At 51.8% G+C, this 19900-nt stretch overlaps 1 protein-coding gene and 1 pseudogene across 2 annotated transcripts; both read right to left on the minus strand.

Annotated features, from left to right (window-relative positions):
• Positions 1–1022: 1022 nt before the first annotated feature.
• On the minus strand, positions 1023–15358 carry GRHPR (glyoxylate and hydroxypyruvate reductase). Of its 2 annotated transcripts, none has more exons than XM_004048038.5 (9): positions 15174–15358; positions 13026–13156; positions 12006–12078; positions 11343–11459; positions 9428–9516; positions 8164–8268; positions 7364–7499; positions 5871–6001; positions 1023–1352 (listed from the first exon to the last, which is right to left on the minus strand). In XM_004048038.5, the coding sequence occupies exons 1-9, from the start codon at positions 15254–15256 to the stop codon at positions 1231–1233; spliced, it is 987 nt and encodes a 328-aa protein (XP_004048086.4). In that variant the 5' UTR covers positions 15257–15358; the 3' UTR covers positions 1023–1230. The 2 variants fall into 2 exon arrangements, 1 of the variants encoding a protein (XP_004048086.4); XR_010130151.1 differs by having other exon boundaries at positions 1327–1352; positions 7276–7499; positions 15174–15341.
• On the minus strand, positions 1359–5864 carry LOC129524735 (mitochondrial intermembrane space import and assembly protein 40-like; annotated as a pseudogene).
• Positions 15359–19900: the final 4542 nt, after the last annotated feature.

Consider the following 19900-nt stretch of genomic DNA (forward strand, 5'->3'; position numbering starts at 1 on the left):
CAGACCTTCTATTAACAGTTAATTGGTCGTTCCCCTCAAATCATTCCCTTCTGCCTTCCCCCGCCTTCCTTTTCTGTCTTTGAGCTACGCACATGCATGAGATTTTGCTTTTCAGTCTACCCAGTTGCGAGAGAGGGCCTGCGTAATCTTGTGCTGCTCCCTGGACCTGCCTCCCAAGCTGGAAACTCCATCTGCCAGTTTGGCTTGGCTGCTGGGAAGAGCTGGAAGCTGATTCCTTGAGCACAGAGCAAGGCATTGGCAATGGCAGTGCTGTGACCTGACCTTGGAGAGAAGTGGGTAAGGTGGTGATTTAAAAAAAAAAAAAAATCCACCTGGGGGCAGGGAGGGGCTGGGGGACAGAATGGGCAAAGGGAACAATATGTGTAGGTGCTGAAACTAATTTTAAAATTAAACCCACCTACCTCTAATCGTTCTGACCAAAATAAGAGTTACGTCCTTACCTAGTTCTCATTTCTTCCAGTTAACTCCTTTTCTGGAAGTGCTCCTTAATTTTCCTGATGGTCTAGGTATCAAGATTGAAGTGCCATGGTCACAACTGGGTTCTGTTTGTCCCGTCCTTGGTGAGGGACAAGTGAAGGAATCTGGGCAGAGAAGATGAGGGGTAAGGTGGTTTGGACACGTTCCAATAAGGAAAATGCCGAGGGCTGAGGGCTGGGGTGGGAAGCAGAGCCAGGCAGATCATTGGATGCTGTGACTTTGAGACATGCTCTTTGTATTTTTAAAGTTTTTTTTGAAACGGTGTCTTGCTACATTGCCCAGGTTAAGTGTAGTGGTGATTTAAAGAGTGATCATAGCACACTGCAGGAAACGGTGTCTTGCTACGTTGCCCAGGTTAAGTGTAGTGGCGATTTAAAAAGAGTGGTCATAGCACACTGCAGCCTTGAACTGGCCTCAAAGGATCCTTCCCGCTCAGCCTCCTGAGTTGCTGGGACTATAGGGGTGCGTCACCACGCCCAGCCATATCCACTTGTTAGCTTCCCCATTTACAGGCCAAGACGGTCTCTCAGAGAATTATTTAATAATAGAATTACCATACTTTTGGCGCAAGTGTGTCCAACACCAATGTGACAAGTACATATATCAGAATCACTCTTTCCTCAGAGAATCACACCTTCCCTTGGCTCTGCCTGTGGATCCAAATCAAGCCTGGGTGTGTCTGACAATACCGGGGCACGGTGTGCTTCCCAGCCCTCCATCTCTACTGTTTGGCTACAGCTTGAGTTCACTAGGCATCGGCTCCCCTCTCAGGCCAGCCAGCAAGTTGTTAGCTGCCAACAAGGACATGGTGTTGCGGGTTCTGTGGGTGGCACTGCCAATGTGGGGCAGGATCACTGGAAAGGAGAGAGAGAGAGAGAGGGAGATAAGAAGGGTGGTTCAGCAGCCTTCAACTGGGCTGTTTTCATGGCTTGGGTTTGCCGGTAAGAAGAATAAAGAGAGACTACCTCATGGTTCCATGCTTTGCCTTCTCTCCCACCTTCACTAAGCTTGACACTCCCCCAGAGCTGAGGTTCAGACTAACAGAGTGAAGGGCCTCCAGGCTACTAAAACCCAGTCACAATGTGATGAAAGATTTGTATTCTAGGGCTGGGCACAGTGGCTCATGCCTGTAATCCCAGCACTTTGGGAGGCCAAGGCAGGCAGATAACTTGAGCTGAGGAGTTTGAGACCAGCCTGGGCAACATGGCAAAACCCCATCTCTACAAAAAATACAAAAATTCAGCCAGGCGTAGTGGCCCACACCTATAGTCCCCGCTACTTGGGAGGTTGAGGCAGGAGGATTGTTTGGGCCTGGGAGGCAGAGGTTGTAATAAGCTGAGATTGCACCATTGCACTCTAGCCTGGATGACTGACAGAGGGAGACTGTCTCAAACAAAAAAATGGTGAACGCATAGGAGTTTAGCACTGGCCACCTGTACCATGTGCCCTTGAAAATGATGCCACATGACCACAAGGTTTCTGATCTACAGAAATAACTCCAAAATGAAATGCTGAACAGCACAGTTATCTCTGATCCCACCCCAGAGCAAGTGAACTTACTTGCCCCCAAAGAACCGTCAGCTGGGTGCAGTGGCATATTCCTGTAGTCCCAGCTACTCCAGATGCCGAGATGCAAGGTTCGCTTGAGCCCAAGAGTTCGAGGCCAGCCTGGACCACATAGCGAGACATCATCTTTACCAAATAAACCCTATAAAACTGCTTTTGGGTTTTTTCCAGGTAGAAATCATGTTTCCTTTTAATTGAGTACATTTTCTTCTTTAAATTTTATCATTATTGTAATAGGGTCTTTGTTGCCCAGGCTGGTCTTGAACTCCTGGCCTCAAGTGATTCTCCTGTCTTAGCCTCCCAAAGGGCTGCGATTACAGGTGTGAGCCACTGCGCCCAGCCATAATTCAGTACTTAATTCACAGAGTTTCTTCTCCTCTCTGGTAACAATTAGGTCCCCTCCTCTCAAGAACATTGCATCTAATCAAACTGAGAGCCAGCATGAACATGGACCCCAAACCAGAGCTTTCAGAATAACAATGAACAGCAAAAACCAGCCTTTCCCTACACTTAGGAAGGGACTGTGAATGGCAGGGTCCAAATTTTCACCATCCAAATAGAAAACCCAGAGCTGAATGCCAACATGGAAACCAAAATATGTCAGGAATGAAGTATAGTACCCCTTTACATACTCAAGGTCAGGATGGGTTTGGAGAAATTTGCATCTGACTATTTGGCCTCTTCTAGTAGAGAAGAGTTTTTGAGACAGGGTCTTGCTTTGTTGCCCAGGCTGAAGTGCCATGGCACAGTCAGCTTACTACAGCCTCAACCTCCTAGGCTCAAGTGATCCTCCCACTTCAGCCTCCTGAGCAGCTAGGACTAGAGGTACATACCATTACACATGGCTACTTTTTTATTTTTTATAGGGATGGGGTTTCACTATGTTGCCCAGGCTGGATTCAAACTCTTGGTCTTAGGTGATCCTCCCGCCTTGGCCTCCTAAAGTGCTGGGATTATAGGTGTGAGCCACCCTAATCAGCCCCACCCCAACGTTTCAGACATATAATGAATCAGAATAAATCCGCTCACTCACAAGAAACATTCCTGGATAATGGTTTTTGGTTGCTGAGATTGAGTAGCACATTATTTCAAAGTGGCAAAATTCAGGGCCATCTAGGAGAATTCAAAAGTGGTGGCTATATTTGCCGACAGGTTTACACAGGACACATATAAACAACCCCCATTTTTTTCAGCGTATATGTCAAGAGGCCAAGACCCCTGATCATCAAAATATGTTATTTCATACATTACAGTTTACAGGACAACAGAGGGAAAGACACTTTGTTGGAGGGTGACTAAATGGCATTTTGCAAAAGGTCCGTTCACTCTGAAGGGGTGGAAGGACTGGAGTCCTATGGCCTTCATTAACTTGACCCCTCCTCTTTGGTTGCAGTGGCCTCAGTGGGAGCTGCTACTTCTACATGTTCTGCGGGCTTTTCCTCTACCTCTGCCTCACCTTCTTGGGGACAAAGATCTGGGTATTTCTGCATGCATTCCTGCATGGCCCCAATTGGTCTACACAGTCTGACCCCTTGACATTCTCCATACTATAGTGGAAGCAGGAAAAGTCCAGCTTGAATTGTTCCCCACAGGGGCCGCTGGCCCTTCCCCCAAGGCACAGGCAGTTCCAGTTAATGTCTCCATTTGGCAGCCTCAATCCGTGCTCCCCCTATAGGGATCACTGGGGTCATCAGCTGTGTTGCTTGGAGCTGCATGGTCTTTTTACATCACAAATGATTGGATCCTTCCCTTCCTGCTGGCAGTAGGACATGGCTGCAGCCCAGTGCTTAGATTTTGCAGAAGCAGCGGTGGCGACTGCAGCTTCATGCCCTGACTGCCCTCTCCTCAGACCAAGACCTGCCTTTTGAAGCAGTCCCCGGGCCCTGAGCTGAATTCCAGGACCTGGGGTGGGGGTGGGAGGGCAGTTTTCCTGGCTGTGGGCGACAGCCCTGACATCACACCCAGTGCTCCTTGCAGGCTGGGGTGGGGGGAGGGACGGGAGAGTTTCCAAGGGCTGCAATAATGGGAGCATTCACTGGGGAAGGCAGCTGAAGACCTTTTGTTTAGGTTTCCATTCCAGAATCCAAATTAAGGGCAGAGACTGGCCCCGACAACCTAAGGCCCTGATCACTCTTACTCTGGAGGCATAAACTCCACCAGCTACCTGAACAGATCTTAATATAAAGAATCATTAACTACGCATCAAGTTGTTAACTCACTGAGCAGGTAACAAAAACCCAAACCACAAAGTGTGGTCCCAGGACCAGCAGCATCAGTGGCATCTGGGAGCCGTGAGGCGCACACTCTGTCAGACCCCACCCCAGACCTGCTGAAATAGAAACTCTCGGGATGGGGCTAGCAGCCTGTGTTTGATCGGTCACTCCTCCAGGCGGTTCTGACGAACGCAAAAGTATGAGAATTGGCCGGACACTCACGCCTGTAATCCCAGCACTTTGGGAGGCCGAGGCAGGTGGATCATCTGAGGTCAGGAATTCGAGACCAGCCTGGCCAACATGGACAAACCCCATCTCTACTGAAAATACAAAAATTGGCTGGGCCTGGTGGTGCACGCCTGTAATCCCAGCTACTCGGGAAGCTGAGGCAGGAGAATCGCTTGAACCCAGGAGGCAGGGATTGCAGTGAGTTCAGATTGCACCACTGCACTCCAGCTTGGGTGACAGAGCGAGACTCTGTCTCAAAAAAAAAAAAAAAAATGTGAGAACCACTGCACTGTGGTAGCACAGAGGTAGCAACTGCCAGAGGCACTTCTGGTGCTGCAACTCAGACTTCTGTGGCACGGGCACTGACTGGCTGTTGCTCTTGTCTCTGAGCAGGGATCAATGGGGCTGGTCCACCAAGTATTGGAAAAACTGCAAACTGGATTCCCCAGCCACTATGGGAAGGAACTGGTGCTGCTAGATGAAGAAGTGCTGCTGCCACTCCCTCAAAGACAGGAAGGGAGGGCAGGAGGGAGCAGGCCCTTCCATACCCACACTGACAGGGCCTGCCAGTGCAGCTAGCACAGCAGAAATGGGGTGTGCAGAGGCCTGGCTCCAGCCCCACAAAGCAGAAGAGAGAAGGGGGCTTTGTTATGAAACAACAGCTTGAAAAACTGGCACGAGTTATATTGGCATTGTCATTACACTTTTAATTTTTCACAGCTAAACTGGTAATAGCGATTTATAGTAACAGGTTTTACACGTGAGTCACTGTGGTGTAACACATGGAGACATGTAGTCAGCCCACTTTGTTGTTGTTGTTGTTTTGGAGATGGAGTCTCACTCTGCCACCCAGGCTGGAGTGCAGTGGCACAATCTCGGCCTACTGCAACCTGTGCCTCCTGGGTTCAAGCGATTCTTCTGCCTCAGCCTCCCAAACAGCTGGGACTATAGGCATGCACCACCATACCCGGCTAATTTTTGTATTTTTAGTAGAGATGGGGTTTCACCATATTGGCCAGGTTGGTCTCGAACCCCTGACCTCGTGATCCACCCACCTCAGCCTCCCAAAGTGCTGGGATTACAGGCATGAGCCACCACGCCCGGCCCACTCTTTTTTTTTAAACAAATCCACTCACACCTACATTCTGTTCCTTTAGGGACAGAGACCCAGCAGAGCATGTGCAAGAGGACTGCTCCTGTCATACACCCATGTCACTGACAACATAAACATTTACGGTCCCTGGTGTGTCCCTTTGGGTTCAGCACCTGCTCACACTAGCTCCACACCCGGCCCCTTGGGACCCCCTCAAAAACACTGGTCCTGCAGGGCAGCAGGGAGTTTGCATCAGAAAGTGCAGTTCTTACCACAGTTCTTCAGGGTCAGGAGAGGGTGGTTTGTAGGCAGTGGTTCTGGGCTTGTCACGTCCAGTCCAGCAGCTGCAATCTTACCACTGGCCAAGGCCTGGTACAGGTCGTCCTGGTTTACGACGTCGCCCCTGGGAATGACAGTGGTGACATGGGTACCCCGAAGATCCCTCCGCCCAGGCCGCCTTTGAGGCAGAACAACCTACAGAATGAATGTTTCCACTCACTTGGCACTGACTTTTAAAGCAGTAAGTCTTAGGTATACTTACAGTATGTCTGTAAGTCTTATATACTCAGAGAACTCCAGCCCTGCCTCCTTCTAGCTGTGTGACCTTGGGCAAGTGTCTCAAATTCTCTGTGCCTCGAATTATCTGTGTCTCAAATTATCGACTCTGTGAGATAAGGAGAATACCACCTAACTCCCAGGCATGTCGGGAGGATTAAAGCTTTCTTACATGCTCTACTGCATGAACAGGGCCCAGAAGGGCATCTGTGTTAGGCCCCATCCAAGTGTTTCTGATCTGGTTGACCCCCAGACCCCCCACTGAGAAGCACCACAGTGTGCTATCAGGTACCTGTCTAAACCAGGGCAGAGGAACGAGCACACCCCTAACCACAGCCATCAAAGGGAGCGGCGACTGAAGGCAAGAAGTCATCTTCTAGAGACTGTATATTGTACACTAAGTAATACTTGTGCACTAATGAGTAATACAGGGTCCTGGGCTGTCCTGGGTACACGCAGGCACCCAGTACACGGCAGCTGTGACTGCTGCCAGCCAGCAGTGCGAGCCCTGTGGTCCTGCATGTTTCACTCTTCCATTCCCAGGTCACCTGTTTTGTAGCTAAATGTTGGTAATTACAGGTACCTTTGGGGTGGACGAGTCCTCGGGATGACCTCACCCAATCCCCCTTCCCCAAAACTGATGTAAACAGGCTCAAGGGGCACCAGCTAGGAAGGGCTTGGAGTGGCAGAGAAGGAAGGTCTGACCTCCATACATGCCCAGTGGCCTGAAGGCACCCCTAGGAACAGTGTGAGGAGCTACGACCACGTGAGTTTTAGGGTCTGTCCGCCCAGGAGCATAAGGTTCAAAGTATCACTGAACCACAGCCAGACAAAGCCAGGCTCAGCAGTGTGGGAGGCAGCCTCCAGAGGGCCCTTCAGATCCTGAAGTCCAGCCCTTTGTGGTGGAGGATAATGGGCCCGCCAAGGCTCCCTGGGAACACTCCCTGAAGCCACGCTGCTGTGTGCCAGGCCCCGCCGGGTGGGGGCCACTGCTGAGAAGCAGACAGGCCAGGCCCACTCTGACAGCTCTTCTTCCCTGTATGGAGGTCTCGTGTATTCCCACGAATTTCTGAGTTGGTTGTTTGGTTTATGGAAACCAGCAAGCTCGGCCTGGGGTCTCACCAACAACCCACGGGGAAGAAAATCTCCAGATGGCAGCAGTGGGGACGGCTCCTCTCCAGGCTTGCTGGGTAAGGTGGCCCTAGGATACCTGCTGATGTTGATGAACACAGCTGTTTCCTTCATCTTCTGGAAGAAGTCCTTGTTGCAGAGTCCCTCAGTTGCAGGTGTTAAGGAGCAGGTCACGACGATGAAATCAGATTGGGCAGCCAGCTCAGGGGTAGACACTGAGGGAGGGCAAGACTCCATCAGGCACTGAGTCCCAGGCTAGGGACAACCAGATGGCGGGAGACCAGCCCCTTGCTCCCGACTCCCTAACAGAAACTCCCAAGATGCTTCCTGAAGGCCAAGTCTCTACCTGGACAACTCTCATGAGTGCACAAAGTCAAATCACACACAGTGGGATCTGGACCACTCTGGCTTTAACTACCTTCAGGGCCCAAAGTGCCCAGGGGCGTGGGGAATGCTTGAGATCCAGCCTGCCATCTGCTCACCAGGCTGTGGACCCGCCAGGCCCTGGACTAAGGGGCGCACACAAAGGCTAGGGTACTGCTTGCCAGTTTATGAAGGAAAAGACAGTGAAAGTGCCCAGCCCTTCCTCACACCCACCACCATCCCCACTGCTCCGCCCACAATGGGGAATGGTAACAAAGGACTCTGAAAGACGGGAGCCCTGGACTGCTCTGCTGGCTCGGAGAGGACCTGGGTAAGTCCCTGTGCCCCCTGAGTGGGCCCGTGTCCAGGGGCAGGTAGATTAAACATCTACCAGACACAGCAGCCCCTGGACATGCCTGGAGCTCCTGCCCTCTGCCCGAAAATGCCACCATTGAGAGAAAATACAGCCTCTCAACTGGGCAGATAGGCTCCTGTGGAAATCAAGGCTTCACTTACCAAACTCTGCCTGGAATTCCGCTGCTTCCTCAGGCCTGGGCTGGCGCCCTGTGTACAGAAATCTCTGGACACCGAATGGTTTCAGACGCCGAGCAATGGCCTGGCCTAGAGCAAGGAGAGTCCATGTCTCGTTCCCAGTCCCCCAAAGGGTAGGGACACCACCCAGCATCTCCGGAACAGCGGCCCTCAGGGCAGACCCTTTTCATCAGCACAGCCCGAGTTGCCTGCTCCTGTCTCCTCCAAAGCAGGTGGGGGGCTGGCTGCCCCACTGTAACTAGCCCCCAGCCAGCCCACACTGCCCCAGGGATCTGGAGACAGCACCTCAGCTCCCCTGAGGCTGTGACTGGCTGATGCTGTCCTCACATGGTCCAAGCCATCTGGAAAGCCACTCAGGTTTTTCCTAACCTCTGAGAACTGGAGAGGTTTTCACAAAGGAGATGCCTGGTCAAGCAGTCCCCTCCTTTGTCCTGGACCCTCTGCTTCTGTGAATGCAGTCTCAGACCCCATTTGACTTTTTGGTGGCACTGCCAAACTGCCAGCTCACCCCAAACTTACAATTTTCATGGAAGCTGCTGCTGAGACAGATTTATATAGTTGGATTTTCAGGCTCAGAACGTGCCCCAAAGCTGTTGGGTTCCTCCAAGCAACTCTCTAGTGAGAGGCAGGGCTATTCGTTGGCTAGACAGGTTCTCCACACTCTCCACCCTCACCCGCACCCCTGCACCAGGCAGGATGACAGAGAACCACCAATAGATAGCTGCTTGGCTAGGCCCAAGCCCTTCTGCCAGGCTTCTCCAAATAAGGGCCACTGGAAGAAAAGTGCCTCTGCCTCATCTGCAGAACTGCAGATCAACTCTGCCCACTGAGCCCTCCGGCCCGAGTTAGGGCTTTGTGAGTCACATACCTTCCAGAATGCAAGCCGGAGTAGGTGTCGGGGGAATGGGCTCTCTCACGGTAACCACTCCTAACGGCCCCAACACATTTGTAGTCTTCATCTGTTCTTCATGGAGCCGGAATCATGAAGCCCCCTGACCCTTAGGCAACTTGCTTTTATCACCTGGTGAGCTCTTAAGGAATCCTGCTTTGGTTTATTTATGTATTTGCCTGTGTTTTACAAAGCTGTATCCCTCACTAGAGATACCTCCACTGCAAGCAAAGTGTCCTGACAGCATGTGGGTCTGCTCAGCCTTCAGACACGTGGTGCCAGGGATGCAAACCAAGCTGTGAGAGCCAGGGCGGGCAAGCGGGCAGGTGGGAGCCTCACCTATGCGCCCCAGCCCGACGATGCCGACAGTGCTCTGCGTGAGTCCATAGCCACACAGCCAGAGGGGCTTCCACGAGGTCCAGCCACCACTGAGGGGAGAGAGAGGGGCAGGTGAGAGGCCCAGCCTTGGACCAAGATGGGGGCCGCTGAGAACCCGGCACCTCTGACTGTGGTCCAAGGTATAAACCCACCCTCCAGGTCAGGGACTGAGAGTGGGATGAGGCACTGCCACTCGGCGCTGCAGATGAGCAGCAGAAACGACTCCACCTTTAAAGCCACCAGAGACATAGAACTTGAGGGCGGGAAGGGGCCTTACTGGCTCTCATCCTGTTTTGCAGATGGGAAAACAAACCAGAAAGGGTGACTTGCCTGAGGTCACATAACCAGGGAAGAGTTGAGAGCAACAGGCTGCAAACTCAGGATTTACGATTCCAAAACAAGTTCTCTTGGCATTTTAGGGCAGCAACAAAGAGTACAGCCACAGGGCCCACCCTGCTGCCCTGGGCAAGAGAGGGAGCCTGCCCTGAGCCACCTCCAGTAGATGTGCTGACTGCCCAGACAGGACAGTGAGCAGTACTCAGCACTGTCTACTCTGCTCCATGCCCCGTGCCGGGGCCCACGCTGCTGGCCATGCACTGTGAGAGCCTGCATTTGCACGCCTCCCACCTTGACTCAGGCCAGTCCCTCCATCTGCACATGGAATGCTTCCCCCAACTTTTTTTTTTTTTTTTTTTTTGAGACAGGGTCTTGCTCTGTCGCCCAGATTGGAGTACAGTGACATGATCTCGGTTCACTGCAGCCTCTGCCTCCCAGGTTCAAGCAATCCTCCCACCTCAGCCTCCCAAGTAGTTGGGACTACAGGCGTGTAACACCACGCCTGCCTAATTTTTGTATTTTTTGTAGAGACAGACTTTTGCCATGTTGCCCAAGCTGTTCTCCAACTCCTGAGGCTCAAACAATCTGCCCACCTCGGCCTCCCAAAGTGCTGGGATTACAGGTGCGAGCCACCGTGCCCGGCCAACTCTAACTCTTGATATACAGGCCGAAATCCCTGATCTGAAACCTTCAGGCTAGATTTTAAAACTGGCCTTTAGAAAGGCAGCATGGTGCACGTGGTAGATTCCACACTATCCTCTGCAGTGTCTGGGCAGCAGCCTGTTTTAAAAGTGTTACATCTGCAGCAAAACTTAGGAAAGTCACATTAAATGGGAGAAATAAAAGCCTTAAATAGTCTCCTGTTAGTATGAAAGAACTTTCAGCTGTCCGAGCTTTTTAGATTTTGGGATCTAAGGGATGGTGGACCTGCAGCTTTCAGGACTCAAGCGGACGCCCACCTGCTACTTATTCTGTGAAGCCCTCCCTGATCCACACTCTCCCTGCCAGCCCTCACCCACCAGCAGAACTTGTTTGTCCTCCCTCATCCTCTTCTCTCACCACTTCCCTTTCTGCCCTTATTGCAGCTCTGCTTTGTGCTTTATTTTAGCTGAGTCTCACTCAGTGGGGCACACCTGGGGTCAGGGACTATGCGTGGGCTGGACTGGCACAGTGATCAGGGTCCAGTGCTGAGCAGAGCCAACGTTCCTGCCAGGCATTCACTTATTTTTCTTTTTTTTTTTTTTGAGACGGAGTCTCACACCGTCACCTGGGCTGGAGTGCAATGGTGTGATCTCAGCTCACTGCAACCTCTGTCTCCTGGGTTCACATGATTCTCCTGCCTCAGCCTCCCAAGTAGCTGGGATTACAGGGACCCACCACCACAACCGGCTAATTTTTTTTGTATTTTTACTAGAGACGGAGTTTCACTATGTTGGCCAGACTGGTCTCGAACTCCTAACCTCATGATCCGCTCACTTTGGCCTCCCAAAGTGCTGGGATTACAGCCGTGAGCCACCGCACCTGGTCTGCGTTCACTTACTTCTTCACTTCCTCGATGGCCTCCGGCAACCGGCGGCAGGTGGTAAGTAGCAGGGAGACTGCGAGTTCGGCGGTGGTATCTGTCAGGACATCTGGGGTGTAGCCAACTCGGATCCCACTACGAATCAAACATCTGGTGGTAACATCAGCCTCAACCACATTTACCAATGTCTACTGCTGGGACATTTCCATGGAGTTACTTTGCTCCCTCTTTGATCTGCCTGCCAGGAAGCTCAGAACTATAAATGAGCACTCAAAAACGGGCAGTCCTCATTCCTATTTAGATTATCTCCCACTTTGGAAGGATACGAAGATGGAAGATCAGGGTTCAGGGACTGAACAAGTAACTTAACCTTTCTGAATTTCCTCATCTGAAACAGAAAGAATAATACCTGCCTTTGCTACTTCAAGGTATTGTTGTGGGGATCAAAAAAGATAATGAATGTGAAAGGTGCCACCTACACAGAAGTTACCCACTGTTTCTGACTGCTGGGGTTTATTGTAACTGACCTGTGCACATGTGGACAGATTCTATCATCAGCCACCTCACATTCTCCCCGAATGGCCGAGGGATATGAAGTAAAAACAAATCAACAGCTCTTCTTTCTTTCTCTCATAGCCACCCCTCTCTCTAGGCCCCCTCCGGATCCCAAGCTGCAGTTACCGCTTCTTGATTTCATCCAAAGCCAAGTGGTCGACGCCCACAGACATGGTGCTGATGACTTTGAGATTGGCCCCTGTTGTGCAGAAAGTGCATTGTTAGTATCTTTCCTCGAGGAACTCAAAGCCACAGCACTGGGGACTATCATGGGGACACCGCTTATTATTGTTTTCTTAGAAAAAGAGGCTGACATCTCTGTTCTTCAGTTAAAACTCTGAATAATCCCCTTTGACAGCCTCAGACATTGCAGTTCAGGGAGGTTAAGTGGCCTGGCTCAGTCACAGGCAGAGCCGGGTTCACCTCAGGGCCTCTGCCACCAAGGCCCCGCTCTTACCCACTGGACTGTCCACCCAGCGAGGCCTCTGGTCTTCTTCAGCCACGCTGGGGCCTCCCCCATGGGCACCTCTGAGAGTGCCAAGAAGGTGGCTGGGACGTGACCCTCTCTACCCTCTCCTGCAAGCGGGACACCAGAAAGCTTCCAGGTCAAGGCCAGGGCATGGGGCGGCTCAGCACTGACTCACAAGGGTCCCTTCCCATCTGGCAGCCTCTGAGTCTGAACCTTTTCTCAAAACTGTCACAACAGCCTCACAGGGGGAGGTTTACCCTTCCATGGGCTGAGACCCATGGCTGCGGTTGCGGAAAGACAACCTGCTGGGGCTTGGCACTGAGCTAGTTCCTCCCTCATACTACGCACACACCCAGAAGGGGCAGGGTCTTGCTAGAGGTCACAGAGCAAGGTTGTGGCAGGGCTGGAGAACCCAGGGCCTTGGATGCACTTCCCGACACCCACAGTCTCCACACCGCGGTCTTTGCCCTCCCAGGGTCCCCCGCCAAGGGGTTCACAGCAGGAGGGAGGGGCAGTGCCTGTGCCAGAGCAAGCTATCTGCCCGCTCGGGCCTGGTATCGCAGGAAACGCCCTCAGAACCCAGACAGCACTGCAGAGCAGCCCAGGAGCCAGCAGCACAGGCTGAGGGGCCCACAGGGCCAAGCCACCCTCAAGTCCCCTGCCCACCCAGTGTGCACCTGCAGCATCCAGGATCCTCTTGTCCACGTGGTCGGAGAGGAGACAGAGCAGGCCGTGGGCCCCCGCCACACCTCGCTCTAGCTCCTTGGCGGGGATGGGCTCATCCGAGTCCCACTGCTCCACCTCACAGCTGCGGGGAAAGGGAGGCCCTCAGGAGAAGCAGGAGCCGCACACCTGTCCCCGCCCCTCCCAGCTGGGAATCCTGGCCTCTGATGGCCCTGGCCTCAGGCTGCCCGGGGCTGGCTGAGGGGAGGCAGGGTCAGGCAGGGGTGGTCTCAGAACTGTCCCGAGACAGCAGGTGACAGGTGAAGGGCTGAGAGGCCCCCGAGCAGAGCCTAAGCTGCAAGGGGGAAGGCATGGGGACAGCTCTCAGGTCAGCACAGAGAAGAGCTTTCCCACATTCACAGGGGCTGGGCGGCCAAGCAGGCAGCCAACTGCAGGGAAGGCCCGTGGGGGACAGGGTGTGCCTCAGGTGGGGGGCCTGGATTCAATGGCCTGTTGCATCTCTTCCTGTCCGTGGAGTCCATGAGATAGAAAACTCTCATAGTTGGACTGGGCCAGGAAAGATAAGGTCAAGGCCACCCAACGCTTCCACGGCAGCTCACAGCAACGGGATATTTGTCCCAGTGATGTACGGTGCCTCCTGGCCCTTGCCGTGGAATTCAGTACAGCCAGCACATGTGGAGCCTCTATGTGGCAGGACACAGGGTAGCTACTCGCACCTCCTGACTGAGCCCAGGGCACCGACCACCTTTCATCCACCTCCCCATGAGCAGGGTATAGTGTGAGCTACTGTTACCACGGGCGCGGTTGCTGCCTTCCACCTTCTCCTGCTCAGTACAAAGTGGGTCCTTGGCAAAGGTTTTGTTGCAGTGAACAAAATTTGAAAATCTCATATGCCCCTAGAACTGGCTGCTGAGGCTGGATTGCATCCTCTTCCTATCTAACACTGGAAACACAAACCTGATCAAATGCAGTGATCAGACAGCAGTCAGACACTTCTGAGTACAAGCCCCAGCTCCTCCACCTGGGAGCTGCGTGGCTTTGGGAAGAAACTTAACCCTAAGTCCAGCCTCCAGTTTTTAATCTGTGCAATGGGAATTATAATACTGACTTCACAGTGCTACCAGGATTAAAAGTTTATGTATATGAAGCACCTGGCAAGGTTGGCCCATAAAAAGGGTTCCATTTAGCAAGGGTGGGCCAGGTGCAGTGGTTCATGCCTGTAATCACAGCACTTTGGGAGGCTGAGGTGGGAGGATCCCTTCATACAGGAGTTCAAGACCAGCCTGGGCAACACAGTGAGACCCTCGTCTCTGAAAAAAATTAAAAATTAGCCAGGCATGGTGGTGCATGCCTGTAGTAGTCCCAGCTACTTGGGAGGCTGAGGTGGAAGTATCTCTTGAGTCCAGGAGGTTGAGGCTGCAGTGAGGTATAATGGTGCCACTGCACTCCAGCCTGGATGAGAGTGAGACCCTGTCTTAAAAATTAAAGGGTCCTCAGGCCAGTCATGGTGACTCACACCTGTAATCCCAACACTTTGGGAGGCTGAGGCAAGAGGATTGCTTGAGCCCAGGAATTTGAGACCAGCCTGAGCAACAGAGTGAGACCCCCATCTCTACAAAAAAAAAATCAGAAAATTAGCCGGTGGTGATTGTTTGCGACTGTAGTCCCAGCTACTCGGGAGGCTCAGGTGGGAGAACTGATTGGGCCCAAGAAGTCGAGGCTGCAGTAAGCCACGATCGATCGAGCCACTGCACTCCAGCCTGTGCAGCAGAGTGAGACTGTCTCAAAAAAAAAAAAAAAAAAAAAAGATAAGTAAATATAAAGAAGAAGAGTCATCAAAGCCCCCTGCCAAACGTCCAAGGGGCCTGGTCAGTGACCGCCATGTCCCTGACCCCACATGTCCTGTGGGAGCGTGGAGAATTAGCCTGGACCTTGCCTCAGGGGCAATCTCCCCTCTCCGAAGCCGGAACTGCAGGTCCCAGCGTCGTCTTAAGAGGAGAAATGGGCCCCAGAGAACTTTCTCCGAGCCTCCCCAAAACTCCAAGCCTGCCCCAGCCTGCCACAAGGCCCAAACGCCCCGCCCGGCTCTCCGGTCCCCGGGACTGCCCTGCTCCCTCCTCCACGGGGCGCGAGGCTCTTACTCTGCCGCCCGGGCGAGCGCGACCCTACCCTCGGCGGGTATCCTGCGGGTGACGAACACCTTCATGAGTCGCACCGGTCTCATCCGCAGTGCAGCCGCCGACCCGGACCTGGCAGGACAGAAACTGGCCCGGGAATGTAGCTGGGCCGGGGCGGGGCCAGTCTGGAGTGGGCGGGGGAGACGTCGCGCGCGGCGTGCGCAGGGGGTGCGGCTTCGCGTGAGGGAGCGCGGGGTTGCGGCTGGGCGGTGACTGTGCGTGCTCGGGGAGTGACAGTGACAGTGACCCTACACAGTGTCCTTGTGTGTGTGTGTGTGTGGGGGGGGTGCGCCTCGTGCCACTGGGGAATCAGGGCCCCGGGGGAGAGGGGGCAGTATCCCGTCCAAGGCCTCATGGGAGCCCTGCCTTCTCTACACGCTCAGGGTCCTGTTTCCACAGGCTCAGGCCTTAAGAGACTGAAAGCCCCCACCTTCTGTCTCTTGGGTTGGCCCAGGGTAGAAACCCAGGTTCCAGGCTGTGAGGAAGTCCAGGACACACAGAGAGGTCATGTGTAGGTGTTCAGGCCAACAGCACAGCCAGGGGCCCAGCTGACAGCCACCGTCAATGACCAGAGGTATGAGTGAGGAAGCCTTCCGGTGACTCCAGGCCAACTCCCACCTGACTACAGCTAAAACCGCAAGAAAGAGCCTTTAGGAGAATCACTGGCTGAGCCCAGTCAACCCCGGAACCATAAGAGATGATAATGCACTGACTGCTGTTGCTCTAAGCCGTTCAATTTTGGAGTAATTCTTTATGCAGCAATAAATAAGTGATACGCTATGTGTGCGAAAGCCAGAAGCCATAAGAGTACAACTAATTCTCCATTGAAAAATTAACCGTACCATCCTGAATGCATCTGATCTTGGAAACTAAGCCTGGTTAGGGCTCGTATGGGAGACTGCCTGGAAATACCAGGTGCCTGGAAATACCAGGCTTATGTTTATCTTTAAAAAAATTAAAAAATTAACAAAATCATAAGACAACAAACCGGGAAAAATACCATATATTTGCAACTCATTTTATAGACAAGGGGTTAATTTCCTTATTGCACAAATAGTTCCTAAGACAAAGATGCCCAGCTTATCTGAATAAGCAAAGGATATCAAAGGACAGTTTATAGAAAAGGAAATGGCCTTTAAATGTATGGCTGGGCGCGGTGGCTCATGCCTGTAATGCCAGCACTTTCGGAGACCGAGGCAGGCTGATCACTTGAGGTCAGAAGTTTGAGAGCAGCCTGGCCAACATGGTGAAACTCTGTCTGTACTGAATATACAAACATTAGGTGGGCGTGGTGGCACATGCCTGTAATTCCAACTACTCAGGAGGCTGAGGCAGGAGAATTGCTCGTGAGTCCAGGAGATGGAGGTTGCAGTGAGCCGAGATCCCATCACTACACTCCAGCCTGGGTGACAGAGTGAGACTCCATCTAAAACAAACAAAAAAAACAAAACAAACAAACAAACAAACAAACAAAAGATGAAAAGTGCTCAACTTGACTCACAAAAGAACTGCATATTAAAATTACAGCAAGATACCAATGTAAAAAATAATACATTGGGGAAACAGGTGCTTTCATACGTTGCTGGTAGGAGTGTAAATCAGCAACTTCAATAAAAAAGTTTGGCAGTAGCTATCAAAATTTAGACTGCACATCTTTTTTGACCCAGAAATTTTGCTTTTAGGAATTTACCTTACAGACGTATTCACACATGTGCAAAATGCCATCTGCCAAAGGCTCTTCATTGTGGCATTGTTGGAATAGTAAAATATGGGAAACAACCTAAAGGTCCACTCACAGGGGACTGTTCATTACGTATGCTTCATTCCCGCAGTGAAATACTCTGCATCAATCAAAAGAGTGAGGCAGCCCTGTGCGTACCAATGTGGAATGATCTCCAAGATGTACTGTCCAGTGAGAAAACAGGGTGATGCAAAGTGCATATGTTACCATTTATAGGAGAAAGTATATGCCTATTCTTTTTTTTTTTTTTTGAGACAGGATCTCAGTCTGTTATCTAGGCTGGAGTGCAATGGTGCAATCTTGGCTCACTGCAACCTCCACCTCCTGTGCTCCAATGATCCTCCCACCTCAGCTTCCCAAGCAGCTGGGACCACAGGCATGCGCCACCACACCCAGCTAATTTTTTGTATTTTTTGTAGAGACAGGGTTTCATTATGTTGACCGGGCTTGTCTCGAACTCCTGGCCTCAAAGCGATCCACTTCCAAAGTTCTGGGATTACAGGCGTGAGCCACGACACCTGGCCACCTATTTCTGTGTGTTAAATATCCCTGGAAAGATGTACAAGAAACATCTTTCTTGTTTCTTTGGGAACAGGCCAGGTGCAGTGGCTCATGGTTTGTAATTCCAGCACTTTGGGAGGCTGAGTCAGGAGCATTGCTTGAGCCCAGGAGTTTGAGACAAGCCTGGGCAACATAGCGAGACCCTGTCTCTACAAAAAAAAAAATTTTTTTTAATTACCCAGGCGTACTGGTGTACACCTGTAGTCCCAGTTACTTGGGAAACTGAAGTAGGAAGATTGCTTGAGCCTGGGAGGCTGGGGCTGCAGTGAACTGTGATTGTGCCACTGCACTCCAGCCTGGGCAACAGACTGAGTGAGACCCTGTCTCTAACAAAAAAAGAAAAAGAAAAAGAAAAAAGAAGAAACTGGGGACAGTGGCTGCCTCTGGGGAGAAGACCTGGTGAAGTGGGACAGAGTAAGAGAGACACAATTTTCACCCTTTGGGAATTTGTATCTTGTGCATTTATTATCTACTCTCAAAATAAAGAAAACATTCATTTAAAAATAGCACTTGGCCAGGCACAGTGGCTCACGCCTGTAATCCCAGCACTTTGGGAGGCTGAGGCGGGTGGATCACCTGAGCTTAGGAGTTCGAGACCAGCCTGGCCAACATGGTAAAGCCCCGTCTCTACTAAAAATACAAAAAAATTAACCAGGCTTGGTGGCAGGTGCCCATAATCCAAACTACTCAGGAGGCTGAGGCAGGATAATTGCTTGAACCCAGGGGGTGGAGGTTGCAGCGAGCCAAGATCACGCCACTTTACTCCAGCCTGGGCGACAGAGCGAGACTCCGTCTCAAAAGAAAACAAAAGACAAACAAACAAAAAAACTCTGTCTCAAAAATAAATAAATAAAATAAAATAAATAAAAATAGCATTTGGCGAGGTTTGGTGGCTGATTCCTGTAATCCCAGCACTTTGGGAGGCTAAAGCAGGAGGACTGCTTGAGGTCAGGAGTTCAAGGCCAGCATGGGCAATATAGGGAGGCTCCCCCACCCTGTCTTTACAGAAAAATTTAAAAATTAGCTGGTTGTGGTGGCTGAGTCCCGGAAGGCTGAGGCAGGAGGATCACTTCAGCTCAGGAGTTCAAGGTTACAGTAAGCTATGATTGCACCACTGCACTCCAGCCTGGGCAACAGAGTAAGAAGACTCTGTCTCAATAATAATAATAACAGTCTCCAAAACACTTCTTTTCTTGCTGTCGTTTTGAGTCCTTGCACACTAAATATCAATTCCCCTGCCTTAGCTGTGGTCTTGCCCCTTCATCGCTCAGGTGTCTCCCAGGCGCGCTTCTATGCTGATGACTCTGGAGTGAGCAGCTCCAGCCCCCATCACCCAGCTTCAGAGCCATAAGCCGCCTCTCTCCTGCCTCCTCCACCTGAGCATCCTCAGGTATCTGGAACTCAACACCTGCCAAACCCAATTCATCCATCTTCTCCCCAATACCTCACCTGACACCTGCACCCCTCCCACATATCCATCAAAGGGACAGCCACCTCAAGCCAATGCCTAGAAGTCACCCCTCACTCATGTATTTCACCCCTCCCACTCCACAGGCTTGTATTGTGGTTGAGAGCTTGGGTCTGGAGCCAGGGTGCTGGGTGTGAATCCAAGCTCGGCCTCTTGGTAATGGTGTGACTCAAGCAAATGACTTCATCGTTCTTGCCTTCAGCTTCCTGTCTGTAGACTGGGGAGAGCAACATATGCACCCCACAGATAGTGAAACATGGAAACGTTAGTGAGTGACCATGTCCAGTGCTCAGGGCAGTCAGTGTCTGGAACTAACTAAGAGCTCCTGAAATGCCAGCTACTTATTATGATGACTGGTTTTACCCAGTGAAGCCCAGGTCAGGCCTCCTCTGCTTAGCAGATCCCTCTTCCTGTGCCCTCAGCTGGCTCTGTTCCTACCACCCAGTAGCACTTATTGAGCCCCAGCTGTGTGCATTGCTTTGGGGGAGGGGACCCATTAACCTTCTGTGTCCCCTCCTGGCCCTGGTGGACAGGTTTCTCCCATGCCCAATGCCCTTGTTTGTACTTGTGTGTGGGAGGAGCTGGGCTCAGGATTAACAGAGAACACTCACTGGTTAACAGAGGCCGAAGGGCCTGGCCTGGGGACAGAAAAACACCTCTTTTTCTCAATGTTTGATGTGTTTCAGAAATATTCCCTGGCCTGGGAACACAGATAATGGCCTGAGGGTAAGATACTTATTAATGTGTTACTTAAGAGAGGGAGGTAGCAGGGTGGAGCTGTGGCTGGGATCCAGGTGGCCCAGGGACTTGCTGTGTGATCTTCAGCGGGTGATGTCACCTCTCTGTGAATATCATACCAGTTCCCTCATTTGGGCCCTCATGGGGCAGAATGTATTCAGATCAAATCAGTGGAGAAGAGGT

Source organism: Gorilla gorilla, chromosome 13 (assembly GCF_029281585.2).
Source record: "Gorilla gorilla gorilla isolate KB3781 chromosome 13, NHGRI_mGorGor1-v2.1_pri, whole genome shotgun sequence".
NCBI classification, from domain to species: domain Eukaryota; kingdom Metazoa; phylum Chordata; class Mammalia; order Primates; family Hominidae; genus Gorilla; species Gorilla gorilla.

Excerpts from the sequence above, each read along its gene's own strand:
- GRHPR (XM_004048038.5), bottom strand. The coding sequence starts at position 15,256 with ATGAGACCGGTGCGACTCATGAAGGTGTTCGTCACCCGCAGGATACCC. Across the intron at positions 7,500-8,163 it reads GGAATTCCAGGCAGAGTTTG|TGTCTACCCCTGAGCTGGCT; the intron begins GTAAGTGAAGCC and ends GCCCTCCCTCAG. Across the intron at positions 1,353-5,870 it reads CCTGACCCTGAAGAACTGTG|TGATCCTGCCCCACATTGGC; the intron begins GTAAGAACTGCA and ends TCTCCTTTCCAG.